General features: G+C 38.8%; 1 protein-coding gene across 5 annotated transcripts in view; it reads left to right on the forward strand.

Annotated features, from left to right (window-relative positions):
* The window catches only part of nhsl1a (NHS-like 1a), a 46479-nt gene extending 38644 nt beyond the window's left edge, over positions 1-7835 (forward strand). For all 5 annotated transcript variants that reach the window (XM_039669035.2, XM_039669049.2, XM_039669073.2 and 2 more), the window contains exons 6-8: positions 52-3186; positions 3814-3937; positions 6077-7835. In XM_039669035.2, coding sequence (XP_039524969.2) covers positions 52-3186; positions 3814-3937; positions 6077-6677 — 3860 coding nt within the window. In that variant the 3' untranslated portion in view covers positions 6678-7835. The remainder of the gene's footprint in view (positions 1-51; positions 3187-3813; positions 3938-6076) is intronic.
* Positions 7836-15082: the final 7247 nt, after the last annotated feature.

A 15082-nucleotide genomic window follows, 5' to 3' on the forward strand; every position in this document is an offset into this window, starting at 1 on the left:
AAATCAAACATTCACCATGCATCTATAATTCCCATTACTATTTCCTTACAGCAAATAAGGAACAAGCTGACTCCAGAATTCATTCAATGTGTATGGCCGATCAGTACTCCACCCTCAGTCGAGTGGGAAGTGTAAACTCCACCCTGAGACGCTCCGACACCCGAGACTCGAGTTGCCAAACAGAAGAGTTGAAGGTTGTTCCTCCCTCAGTACGCAGAATCAGAGCACAGAGAGGCCATGGCATTGCTGCCCAAATGGCCAGCGTCTCCTCCTCAAGCAGCATTTCCACCATAAGTGACTGTAATGGTATTGGCTACACTCAACTTACTGACAGTGATCAGAGCTTTCGCAGTTTGCCACGACAAGGTTCTCGCGTCTCGCATCAACACTGTGAACCAAAGAACAACAGCTCCCCCTACAGAATGAATTCTGGCTCTATAAGCTCTTTGTCCTACCAGTTTGACATGCAGCATGGCTCTTCATCATCACTGCAAATGCTGTCTGACTCCAGAAGCAATACTTTAAACAGCCCCAAGCTTGCTGAAAATCCAAATTACCAAGGCTCTGATCAAAATAATAGCCCAAGCTTGTTCAGTCTCAGTGGTGCTCTACAGAACTCCAATCTTTATGGACACAAAAGGGCAGACGATAACCAGATACAATCACCTCATTCTTTATCCCAATTGCTTAATTCTCCTGAAGCCTCATTGTCAGCTGTCTCCTCCTGTTACGAATCTACAGCTTCACTCTGTACAGGGTCCCAGTGCAGCACACTTGATGGTAGAAAGTGCAGCAGTCCTAACTGTGTCCGCAGGGATTCCAACTTCTCAGAGAGCAGCAATCAAAGCTGCAGCACACTAACCACTGACCAGTGGACATATGAAGTTTCCCCAAAGGACAACGTCACCTCAAGTTGCTCCTCACCTGTTAGCCATATATACAACAGTGAGGAACACTCTCCCAGCAAGACAGACACAAGCTCATTGTTCTCTGTTGACAATGAAGGTTACTACACCTCCATGCGCCTGGACTCTGGTTTGAAGTCACATAGTCATGGCTGCATCAACAAAGCAGGGGATGCAAGGCACAGTTTGTACGAGTGCAAGGACCACCACAGCGAAGGTGACCATGCGAGTCTGCATAGCAACGGCTCAATGACACGTAGCATTTCCCTGCGGAAGGCCAAGAAGCCTCCACTCCCTCCTGCAAGGACTGACTCCTTAAAGCGCAAGCCCCAGAGGAAGCCTCACCACAGTGTTTCGGTGCTTAGTGAGCAGTTTATCTCCAGTCTGCAGCAGTCATTAGAGCTTAATCTAAAAACGAATAGTTGCTCCGAACAGACACCCTGTGGTAGATTTGAAGACCCTTGGGTGCTCAGACCCAGAAGCCAGAGCACCATAAGTGCAGCAAGCAGCGGGATGTCCGCACCAGCTGCTGTATGTCCAGTCACACCCACACACAGCGACAGCAGCAGTCAACGCTCAGACTATGCAGAGTCATGGGACTTCTACATGGATTACCCTGGTCCACGGCCCGACCAGGGTCTCTCGCCCCAAATCACAAAATCTGCAAGTGTTGAAGAGAATCAAGGGGTCATTGGCAATGTATCCAACAACACTGGATTCCCATCGCCCCACTTCAACAGTAGTGGTATTCAGTCAAAATTGGCTTCTTCGCCTGACAAGGTTCATCGCCTGACGTCACCATCAAGTGGTTATTCAAGTCAGTCCAACACTCCGACTGCAGGCACTCCTGTTACTTCTTTAATAAGAGCAAAGTCTCCGGCAGGGAGGCCAAAACCAAAAGTGCCTGAAAGAAAGTCCTCCCTGCGGTCTTCTGTGTCGTCATCCTCCTCTACATCCCTGTCCTCCAACACATCAGATTCTACCAGGAACATCCCGCCACCTCACCTTGACATGACTTCTGGATTAAATGGGTCATCCAGCCCTGCTTCTTGCTCTCCAACAGCACCTATGATAGACCCAACCCCACCTCTTCCTCATCTACCTGACGTGTCCTCTGCCTTGGAAGAGAGACATAATTCACTTTCAGATTCATCCACAACACCTGAAGAATGTGACTTTCTTGATTTCCCCCCTCCCCCGCCAAATGTTTTTGAATCTCTGTCAAGCAATGAAGGTACAAATAGTCCTTCACCTCCTTCAATTCTTTCTCCCGAACCATCATTGCGCACTTTATCTTCTCTTCCTCCTCCTCCACCTCCTCCACCATTACTTGAGATGAATCTTAACACTTCAGCCATTTTGAAGACAGAGAGTTGTCTTAGACCTACGGAGGCTGTAGAAATTGAAAAAGGACTGAACAATCACACTGGAGGGAGAGAGAAGAGACCAATAATCACTGCCCAAGCTCTTCAGATGGTGCATCTACGACCTGTCAAGCCCAAACAAATAGAGAATATCTTTACAGCAGTCCGTTTTGATAATTTTGATGACCAAGCACATAACCATTCTGAAACAAACTCAGGAAAGTCTCCAGAAAGTGAGACTACAGAGCAAACAGCAGACAATGCCATTGAAATATCTGAACGTGAATATTCAGTGAACAAATTTGTACAAGATTTTCCTGAGTCATTTAATGGCTCTATACCCCCTGGCCCAGATGAACATTTCAGCAATACTGGGCAGAATGTTCCAGAGTACCTTTCTAAGACATGTGCAGTTTTATCTACCAACAAGCTTCTGCAGTGCACAAGCTCCTCAACTTCTCCCCAAAGTTCACATTTGCAACAGAAGCCTCCAATATCACCTAAGAAGCCCAATCTTTCCCTTCTGATATCGCCAATCATGCACCCACCTGTCTCTAATGTATTCAAGCTTCAACAGGTTCATGAAGAACAAGAGACACTTGAGTCATGGCAAGTGAATGATACATCTCCAACAAAGACAGTAGATTTGCAGGCAGTTCCTTTAGACCTTGAGGTAGGGGAAGAGAGTGACTCGGACTCTTCAACCCCTGTGATCAAAAGCAGACTGTCTCTCAGTAGTGAGCTGTCATCAAACAGTCTCCAAGACCTACAACTCTCTGATCTTATTCTTCATGAGCATGACCTCAGCCTGAGTGATAAAGACTTTGGGCTCTGTGATGACAAAAGCACATCCGATGATGGTTCAAGCAGCAGCTCAGGATCCATAAGCTTTAAAGAGGACGGACATGAGGAAAATGGTAAGGGCTTCTTTTATTACTAGCCTAAAACTAAGGATTTAAGTTTCTGTGTATTGAGGATAGTGTTCCAAACAAATGATTGTGCCAAAAGATTAAAATTTATTATTTGACTTTACATCCATCAGCAGAGCCGTGTAACTACAATTTGTGTTGCATGGATTACTAGACAGTATTATTTTTATTAGGTTATAGATCTGAAATAAAAAGTTAATTAGTTTGATATATCAACACATTCAATAGTTCTAACCCTCCAATGCATCCCCATTATGAGGGACGGCACAGTTCCTGTTTCACATGCTACAAGAATGACTACAACTCTATGATTGTTTATATCTGTTATAATACTAGTTTCCATTGAATCAGCAAAGAAAGTTGAATGAGAGCATTTAGTGTGTGATGGTTAGCGGGTTTAGACTGTAATATTCTCAAGCCTCTTTAGTGCTCAGCAAAGTGCAGTTATTGCACAACAGCAGGGCTACCAAAAGAGTGAATAATTTAAGGAGTAGAAAATGTCTGATGCATCATGGGTTTTATGCCTTTCCGAATTTTAACTCAGTGTAGGCTGTCTTCATTGTTTCTTCCCACTTTGTGAGGTAAGCTGAGTGTTTGTTTGTGTGTGGGCTGTAGGTGCCGCGTTTGACTCGAGCTCTGAAAGCACATCTGGCATTAACACTATAAGAGAGGCTGTGGAGGAGATGGTGACGCCTGTTCGTCCTCGTACAACAGAGGACCTCTTTGCTGCCATCCATAGGTAATGTAATGTGATGTTTTTTTTTATTTATTTAGCCAGTAAAGCCTACATAATGCATGCAAGTGAAAAAGATGGTTTGTTTGTATAAGTACATTAAACACGAGCATACAAATTGCTGAAGGCTGTGCTCAAAAAGGTAATAATAGTAAGTTAATCTGTCAGACTGTTCATTTCTCTTCTCTTGCACTATTCAACATAAATTAGGGTTTTATTCATTTCCATAGAAAGTATTGTATTACATTTGTGTTGACATGTGACAGTTTATTCAGAAAAGGTCAGAATATTCAACCTCCCCTCATTGTGTTGTCCAGGATAATTTCATAAGAATTTGTGACCAAATCATCAGAAAGTACTTCGTTTTGTACGTTAGAGTTAGAGAACTGGCTCCCTTTTGAAATGTGAATTTTGAATTGGTCAAACCACAGAGAATGTTGAATTGAAATTTTTAATTATAATAGCAGGGAGAGGATGACAAAACAGAATTTTTTAAATATAATATAAATAGAATTACATACTTTCATATTATACAAATTTAGCCATCCGACTGATTTTATTTTATGTCATACAGCATCACAAAATAAAAATACTTCATATGGTGTGAATGAATGTGATAAAATGTTTTTATGTTAAATATGTTAAATATATTATTAATAAAAACTATACGTTTAGTCAACTTAATGTAAAGTTACATGATTTTTTTAATTTCATTAGATCACATACTTTAAATTCAAATTTAATTTGAGGCTTTTGAGTTTGCTACAGTACATTCATTCAAATTCAAGAACTGAATTGGAATTTAATTCAGTTCTGACTGGAGCTCAACCCTGATAATGGGTAAATGAGCCTGTAAAGTTATTCATTCTCACCTCAATTATTAATATAATCATATATAAATTATATAATATAATTTTTAATGTATGCAAACACATTTTTAATAAAACAAATGTGGGTGGTGGTAAATCACCTTCCTAAGTCCTTTCAGTATTCTTTTTATTGAAACATTATTAATTTATGTTTTATCTTGGTATTTTTGATGGTCTATACAACATGTATTATACTGACTTTTATGACAAGCTGTGTTTTTTTAATCATTCCATTTTAATAATTGTTGGAGTTGTGTCATGTGCTCATGCATTTTTGTTGAATCATTTGTCTAAATGTGTCATCTGGAGCAGTCTACGTAGACAGAACATGAACATCCAATAACAGGTGTGGAGTAAACTGGCAAGTAAACGTCATTGGCTGGTGTTGTGTACTTGTAGTTTGGCTAGGGTCAGATTACACCCATAATCCAGTAGTTCCTTTAAAATTATTAATTATCCTCTTTTTTTTGCCCTCTCTAATCCCCAAGCTCTGTTTCATGGTGTTTGTATTGTGGTGTCACACCTTTTTTTTTTTAGTTTAAAGGTTAAATGGACTGTGATATGAAACAACCTGAAACACTGTGAACAGAGTTGTGAAGATTATTCTAATATGACTGTCACAGAGTTTTAGGACAGAACTAAAAATCACATGATGCAGGGTTATTCTAAGAGGATTCGTCATCATTAATTTGTGTGAATCAAAGTTTAATGCCTAGAAAGATCTGACATTCAATTGCTCTTATTTTGCAGCCTAAGGGAACGTGATGGGAAAATATTAAATATTTTTTTTATGGGTATAGTAGAATATAAAAAGATATTTATCATAACTCCCACAATATATTTTAAGTAATACGTGTTTATCTTTATAGTTGAAATGTGGACATTTTCTAACAATTAAATTTCAAAAATGACTCCCCGTATTTGTTTGATACCCAATGGTCCTGCTCCCAAACTCACACACTTTAATAAGCAAACCTGTCCAAACCCACATTTGTCCACCTACGTATGGCTTACTTAGTTTTCGAAGGATATAAAACTGATGAAGGAAAAAGTATTATAACTTCAACAAATGTTCTCATCTCACCTCTACCTATACCTCATGGCATCCTGGCATTTAATGTTATCCGATGACCTTCAGGCCTGAAAATACAATGCTACACATTTCTATACATATTTATTGTATACATATTTAGTCTCATGTTCACTGATTTATAGATGCAGTAACCAGGCCAAAGGCTTACCTGTGAACCTGTCCTACTGTCTTTTTAATCCCCAGGTCAAAGAGGAAGGTCCTGGGCCGTGGCGACTCTGAAGAGGAACGCTGCCGTAGCCTCCCCCCTTCACCACCTGTCACTCCAACCGGCTCCTGCCCCAGCCTACCTTCTTTACCACGTCAGACAGGCTCCATTCATCGCAGCCTGCGGCGCTCAACCACAAGCAATGACAGTTTTAAAGCTCTGCTCCTTAAGAAGGGCATCCGCTCAGAGTCCAGCTTCCGAATGTCAGCCATTGAGATTCTCAAATGTACAGACCCCCGTTTCCAGAGGGCTAATTCGGAGTGTGCACAAGCTGACGAACAGTGCATCTCTCCGACGAGCAGCAGGAGAGCGCCTGAAGAGTGGGCACGTGTGGAGGGAGCCTTGCCCCGCCTCACCACCGGACTAACAACCCTAAAATATGGGCGTTCGAGCACACCACCTTCCGCAGCCAGCAGTCGGTACAACAGCCGCTGCCGCATTTTCAGCGGGCCAATGACTGCCATCTGTGAAAAAGAGGGAGAGGTGGCCGAGTCTACAGACTGCTGCATTAGCACTGAGAGTCGTTTCACCCTGCCTATATCCTCCAGCAGCACGGTCTACGCTCAAGGCAGCTCTTAGTGCTCTCAACTCAACCCTAAGAGATCGCAATCCATTAAATATGAAGACCGTAGAGGTCTAAACTCTGGCTGGAAGGCCATGTTTGTGCTGGCCGATAGCATTCCCCTAGGAATTAGTGAGAAGAGAGAATGGGGGAAGTTTCTGTAATACTGTAACCGTAGTTTTGCTCTTTTCCTGAGAGTTTTGTCTTTCTTAAGAAATTAGCGTTCTTTGAAAAATGTTATATTAACAGAGGTGTACTGGTTTGATCAAAGGTTCTTAGCTCTCAGTATGAAGGTTAGGAGTTGGTGGCTAACAATGAATGGAAGCAGAATGTCATTGAAGGATTTTGTGTTGAATGGTCCATGCTGATGCGTTTCTGCATCTGTGACAATGGAAAGTACTTAACCAAAGTGAGCACTGAAACACTGAATGCACAGAAACCGCATCCAGATCACTTGGCGTTGGTGGTGTCAATTGTATTCGCATTATCAAGCATGGTTAGGTTTTGAAGGGTGGCACACGACTGTATGGTTATGGTGAAGTTGCTAAAGAATGACAAAATGGAGATTTTTAATAAGTGTTTAGAGAGACTGGTTTAAAATATGTATATTTTACGCACCTTTACATTCTTCATTTCTTTTTGATTGTGTCGAACAATCTTATGTTAGAGCAATGAGAGAAATGGAATTTTATCTGAACATAAAGTTAAACAGTTAATGCAAGTACATTTTTAACTAAATAAATAGAATTTTATCTGTTTACGGTTAGACAATAATTATAGTTCTCTATACTTCAGTGTAAATAACCCAACCTTCACAAAAGCCAGTTACCAACCATTTTGTTTCATACTGTATATTGTATAGAAACTGAAAGCTTCTATTTAGGTCATGTTTCTATTAACTGTAGGTTCTTCAAACGCTGAGAAATTCCTTGCCTTTGCTTGTCTCACATTTGCCCAATATGACAATTTGTACATTTTCATGTTTCTTATTTCCAAAGGGAGGTACTGTTTAGTCTATTTACTGTACTACCGTATGTGCACCTCAATGTTCGTCTTCCCATAGTACCAAACACCAGCAGAATGGTTGTAGAAGAAACGGTAAAGACCCTGGGTAAATGCCATGTGAGATGCAAGGGTTTCTGTTAAAGAAATAAAACATGGTATTAATCTCAAAACACCACTTGTTTTCTATGAAATATATGCAGTATTTATTTCTGATCTACTGTATCAGAGCTTCATATTTAGAGCAGTGACTGCACTGCAGCAGTAGGATGAAACACAATCCATTGACGTCATAAAGGTAATCACATCTGATTGCTATCATCCTTGCTGAGATTTACAGAGTGTAGACAAGGCCAAAGTGACAAAGTGTTGTCTGGCCAAATAGGACTTTCTGCATTCTGCTCCAGCACAGAAATGCCCACATTTCCGTAATGATGTCAGTAATTTGTTGTGATGATGTTTTTAGTCATAAACCTACCGTATAACCAAAACCAGTGAAATGCCTATGAATGGTAGGAGCATCAGTTTTTTAGTGGGAAATTATGGATTACCCATTAAATTATTGAATTTATTTGTTTGGTTAATTGAAGTTAAGCCCATCTCCAAACGTCAGGACATTTGGGCTGTGGGCCAGTGATGCAAATAGACTGCAGACGTACATGATCCCTTACGCAATTAAGTCCTTTAGTATAGATGCAACAACCTTAGTCTTGAGACAGAGCAGACACTGATGTTGATGGATGTAGAGCAACAGAATCAGGAGTTTTTATACACTTTAGCAAGAAGACATTTCTGTTTCAGTAGCAAGGGAGATCTAAAACACAATTCTATTGGCTATTAATTGGCCTATTGTCACACTTGAGAAACTCAACAAGGTTCCTATACGAAAAGGTAAGTTACTGTAACTTTAGTCTGACAAACTAAGAGTATTGAATTGTCTTGTGTGTATTATAATTTATTATTGTCTTATAATTTAATACTGGATAAATGGTTAAATTCAGTGTCTGTCTATAGCTATTATGGACGTGTGTCCATAAATATGCAGTATATTCATTTTCAATATTATTTCAGAAACTGAAGAGAGGAACGAGATTGACTGGCATACATGCATCTCTTGCACTTTAACACGATTAGCTTTATATTTTTGTTCAAGCAAGTTCAAATTCCCCATAAAATAGGCCCTACAGTCATAGGCCTATTTGTGAATTTTGAAAAAGGTGTCCGCTTTAAAAAGGTACAGCACATTTACCTACAGTTTTTATGTTTGATGAATTAATAATCTCCTTAGTAATGTACAGTTTAATCACAAATGAGCAAAACAGTCAACTGAAAAAAAAAGAGTAGGTTAGGCTATGGTTGCTCATTCAGACAAGACTATGTTAGAGCCTACATTTTGTGACGTTTTTAACGGTTCTCTAACAGTAGTTCCGTTTTGACTGTTTGTTTTATTTGTTGTTTTGTTCTTATTTACTAATTTTCCTAATCTAATTTAACCCCGTAGGACAAGCAAACACAAATGGAAATTCTCACACGGCTGTTCCCCTACACGAAAACGGTTGCAGGACTGAAAACAGTTTTAAACCAAGTCTTTAGGTTTAGGGAACCGACGGCGGAGGCTGGTAGAAATGCCACTCATCTTCCACCCGTCAATGTCCACCAAAAGAGCCAAACATTTGGCACTCAGCTTCGCGCCCCCTTCGCCTGGAGCGAGCAGAGGCGCAGCTCACGCGGCCTCATTACAGCGCAGTTAGCGGGAATTGTGTTAAAATTAATGTCTGTTACGGTCGCTGATGAACGGGGTCTCATTAGTAAGCCTACATCAGCAGCACTGAGAAGGCCTAAATGCGATGGATTGACGGAGTCTTCGTTTAAGACTTATCGTGTGTGATCCCAAAAGAGATTTACACTTTAGATTCAATTGTCTTTCTTTTCTTTTTTATTATGAGACTTGGTTTTTATGCTTAGACTCTGGAAAATTGATTAGACGAAGATTGAAGAGATGCCACTTGGTGTCAGTAATGAGTCGTTGCAGGGGTGCCAAATCCTCCTGGAGATCCTGACTGCAGAGTTCAGATTGAGAACGCGTTGAACCTTGATCCAACACATTTGTCTTATATCCTCCTGAAGATCTTAAAGTTTCAGTTGTGTTTGATCAGCTGAAGCTGAACTTTGCATGAAGATATGCCTATCTCCAGGAACAGGATTGGGCATGGACAGCAGACTAATTATTATGGAAATGCCTAACTGCTTTATATTAATTTATTAAAGGGCTGTGTTGAACTGTTGAGATTACTAATCTGTTAAACAACAACAAAAAAAATTAGTTTGATAGGCCTACATGTTTTTATATTTTGAGCATGTGTTTTGACTTTTATAGCCTACAATAAAAGCACAAAAAAAACATTGTTTGCCAAATATTATCTGTTATTGTAGCCTATTTAGTTTGTATTTCAAACTAAATGTATTATTTATAAAATAGCCCACCAATAACACTTTACAATAAGCTTAATTAGTTAACAACATTAGCTAGTTATGGACTAATAATGAACTGCACTTTAGCATTTCTTTGTTAATGTTAATTTCAAAATTACTAAAATATTAGTTAATCAGTTAATGCACTGTGAACAAATAACGAACAGCTGTATTTTTATTAACTAACGTTAACAAAGATGAACAATTACAGCGACAAATGTATTGCTCATTCATGTTAGTTAACTAATGAACCTTCTTGTAAATTGTTCACCAAAATATCTAACATGTACATGTATATCTCACTAGTAGCTATGTTGAAAAATCTTTATGAAAAATTGATCTTTATATTCATTACAGTTCCTGTCTAAATTTCTCTGAACACTAATGATTGATTTCCAAAGTTAATTTTGTCCAGCATTCTACAAATCTCCAAAGAAACATCAAGAGCCATTGATAGATAACCCAAGATAACTCATCTGCTATGGAAAGCAGCACTCTACATGTTATAGGGCTAATATAAACAGATCATGCTGTAGCCAACAATTAAATTTGCGTTGAATGTGTGATTTTTACCCCCATCTAGCGGTGAAAAGGTATATGATCATCTAGTGAATATTAGTTTCTTTTCCTCTCAATTCCAAAACGTAAATGCGAAAGGCGAAGCTTGAATTAACTGGTATGTCCCTCTTTGGCTAATGTACTTTCAAGATAGACGGTCAACACCGACATCATAGACATACTGTACACTAGACCTCACCTTGGCTACGGCAGTTCATTGGAACGAATGCGTCAATAGAGCCGCCATATTGAAACAGGCGAGCCCCTCCACTAGTAGACAGTCACAGGTCTAACGGAAATAAAATCACCATAAATCATCATGAATGCGATTTTTCTTTTTTTTTTTTTGGTTTGTTTCAACCGTCAGACATGTATTTATCATTGATTCCAGAAAGACATTTTTTTTTTTTTAAACATTCTTCCTAGTTCAGCTTTCATCCGTGAACATCATACGCTGCACAAAAGTCCGCCACCATCAGTGAATTCGAAGTAAAGGCAGAGATAGCAGTGTTATAGCTATTTCCTATGACAAGACCCCTGTTCCAAGATGGCGGCGGTTTTGACGCATGCTTAGAACCCCAAGGTGATGTCTAGTCTAGTGTATATGTCTATGCACCGACATTAGAACCCCTTACCCGTATTTTCAATGACATATTACACTCACGAGAATAGGCTACTTTATTACTTGAACGAAGTAAATATACATTAATGAGCACATGTATTTTTGAAAGAACTAAGTGTTTTTAGCTAAGAATAAACTAAAAGAGTTACACGGTGTAGCTTTAAATTCTGATTTGACTGGAATCTCACAGACTTCAATATCAGTCAGTGGAATATATCAGATAAAAGTTCACATTTGTGAATATTAAGAAACCAGAAGCAAATGAAAAGACTTCAATTAAATTTAAAGCTACAGAAACTTGATCTTTATTTTTCAAAAACAGAATTGTCATCAGTCAGTAAGTGCAATTCCTGAAATGTATGAAACTTTTAGTTACACCTGGCCCTAAAGGTCCTTTATGCTTTCCACCATTTTTGTTAACACTATTGTTGATATGTCTTCTCAGCAGCTTGTCAAACAAGTAAATTTGCTCAATTCTTAACAGAGATCATATTTCTTTAGCTGCTTTTGTGTAAGCTTTTGGAAAAATAAATTTGATGAAGTATGGGAGAACTTCTGGGTCCTTCAGCAAAAATTATTTTATCTAATAAAGTGGTTGAAGTCTCTATTAAAATTATTCACAATTGCTATAAGGGCCAGAGTGGGGCCACTTTTCAGTTCGGGAGTTTCAGGCCCAAAACTGGCCCACTTTTTTATGGTGCTGGTGGAAATTGGATAAATGAAGCAACAGTTCAGCTCTTACTATTGTGTAGTTTTTATTATGGTTCAACAATAATGTAAATGTTAAATAATAATTTACTTAAGCTGAGAAGTTCAAAAAATATCATGGTCATTCATTATCATTTTTATGCACGGGTATCAAATTGTGGTAATTTACTCATTTACTACACCCACTTCTGAACAAACAATACATGTTGGTTTATCATGTACCGTCATATACTTCTCTTTCTTAAAATTACAGATGTATTTATGGATATCAACTTTTGTTATCCTTGTAAAAATGAATATGTTTTTTGGAATAAAATGTTATATAAATCAGGCTATACGGCCCGAGTGTGACGTGTGAGCAGGGTCGGCTCTGTAAATCTGGGGGCCCTAAGCAGGATAATTGTGCGGGGCCCTGCCTTGCACTAAACAATGGAGTATTGCCACCGCAAACCAACAACTATATACAATCTAACCAGAGACTAAAAAATTTTCAATAAAGTTGTTGCATATACTACAGGTTTTGCTGGAATCTCGATCCTTGAACTTCTTTTCCCCATTCCACACTTTGAAAAGAGGGTGTAATGGGGAAAAGACTTTAGAAGGAAGCAAAGCGTTTTGCTTCCTTCTAAAGTCTTTTCCCCATTACACTTCTGAACAAACAATACATGTTGGTTTATCATGTACCGTCATATACTTCTCTTTCTTAAAATTACAGACGTATTTATGGATATCAACTTTTGTTATCCTTGTAAAAATGAATATGTTTTTTGGAATAAAATGTTATATAAATCAGGCTATCCACAAGTTTCCGAGGGCCGCTCCTGTAAAAAATAAAGTGGGTGAAACTTCCGGTGAGGCGGCGGAAGTAGCATTCCAATGGTGTTTTGTGTGTTAGTTAGCAAAAAGGCTAGCTGTTTTTCGGCGAATTATTTTACTATTTAAAGACGCAAATCTTTATGAGAGATGTCGTTACGGAGCTCAGGGACAACATGTGCTGTTCGCGGTTGTATTTATAGCTGGACTAAACTAATTCAGTGGCTTAAACGTGATTGTTTTGAACATAAGCTGAAAACGAGTGATCCTGCCAGAGCCTGTCTCTGATCCTGCCAACGACTGTAGTTTCCATCACTTCTCAAAAGACGACGAATCTTCATGTGTACATATTTGTTTAAATAATATTCTAATAAAATCTTAATATTCTATAAAATCTATCAGCATGTGTTTGGCTGTTCGCTACTGATGTTCTGTACTGATGTACTGATCTGTAGTAAAAGCCCCTATGGACAGGTGTTGAAAATTAGCACATGTGCTATTACACTTTAAACAATGCATCTGGTTCGTCCAATGTTATTGCCATGTCCATATTAAATAAATAAAATAAAAAAGAAATAAATGTTACAAAGCCTGTGTTGACAGAATACCAAATGTGCCAGTTAATGTATTCAAGCAGCACATTCATTTATAATTTTGAATAAACTCCAAAGCACAATGACTAAGTGTGTATTTTTTATTTTAATTGTTTGTCAGCTCGCACAACTGTCTGTCACCATGCCGTGACGAGTATTGATTATTAATAATGTTATTAATACTCCCAATCAACTACTGCGGAGGGTACTGTTATTTCACCCTTTTTCATTTTGTTGAGGTTGTGTTCCCACATCGTTAGCTAGTTTGGATCGCTATAACTTGAATGACTGTCAACTGTTGAATGAACGAGTGTCAAGCATGTCAAGTAACGCTTTGTTTACTTCCAACCGGAAGTCGCGCCCACTTTTGACGCAAGGCCTCATGGGGCGTAGGAAACTTGTGGATACGGCCCGGGTGTGACGTGTGAGCAGGGTCGGCTCTGTAAATCTGGGGGCCCTAAGCAGGATAATTGTGGGGCCCTGCCTTGCACTAAACAATGGAGTATTGCCACCGCAAACCGGCAACTATATACAATCTAACAGAGTCTAAAAATTTTTTAATAAAGTTGTTGCATATACTACAGGTTTTGCTGGAATATCGATCTTTGAACTTCTTTTCCCCATTCCACACTTTGAAAAGAGGGTGTAATGGGGAAAAGACTTTAGAAGGAAGCAAAACACTTTGCTTCCTTCTAAAGTGATTTAAACATTCTTTTTATCTTTTTTATTTATTTATTTATTTATTTATTTTTTTTGCACCCGAAAGAATCGTTTCATATTTGCGGTCAAATTTCCAAGTCCAGGGAAGACAACGATCTGACACGGTTGGTTGACTTAACACAGTAGTTCTCAAACTTTTTCGGTCATTCCCTACTTTGGACAAGGGGGAATTTTCAAGCCCCACCTGCCCCCATCGCCCCAAGCTTAAAATATTCCAATTTATAGTGAGTAGTAGTATCTAAATAACCATCTACATCAAATAACATAACAGAAATGAAAATACAAGTGCAGCTGTGTCATAATTTGCATGGGATTCAAAAATAGAGAAAATAAAAGTGCAGCTGTGTCAAAATGTTAAAAAAAAGAAAAGAAGTGAAATTCATTTAGCAAGACAGGTCTATTTTTTAAAAAAAATAGGCTACTGTGTTTGATATGGGATTAAAATGATGGGCAGTCCATGAGATATAAACTAATGATTTAATTATTTCAAAATTCCTTTGTTCAAGTCGGATCATGTGAGCGGAGAGCACATTTCTGAATATTCCTTGGCTCGCTCATTCCGTTCATGGAAATATGTGGAAAAGGGCTGCCAACGACTAAAGTTTTTTTTCTAGTCGACTAGTAGTTGTTTATTTGCGCCATTAGTGGACATAACGCCCCTTTATATAATAAATATTATATTTAATAACCACCTAAATAGGCTATAATGAGTGTTATAAAGCAAAGGTTTAATTGGCTTTATGCCCAGCTGCACTACTTCTTGAACTTCAGCCAGCTCCTTGTTTCCTGTCTGCCATTATTGACCAAATTGATTAATTGTTGCCATGACTACTGAGGTCAGGCACACCTGGATTAATCAATTTGGCCAATAACGTCAGACAGGAAACAAGGAGCTGGCTGAAGTTCAGGAAGTAGTGCAGCTGGGCATACATAC

Source organism: Pimephales promelas, chromosome 15 (assembly GCF_988280905.1).
Source record: "Pimephales promelas chromosome 15, fPimPro1.hap1.1, whole genome shotgun sequence".
NCBI lineage: Eukaryota > Metazoa > Chordata > Actinopteri > Cypriniformes > Leuciscidae > Pimephales > Pimephales promelas.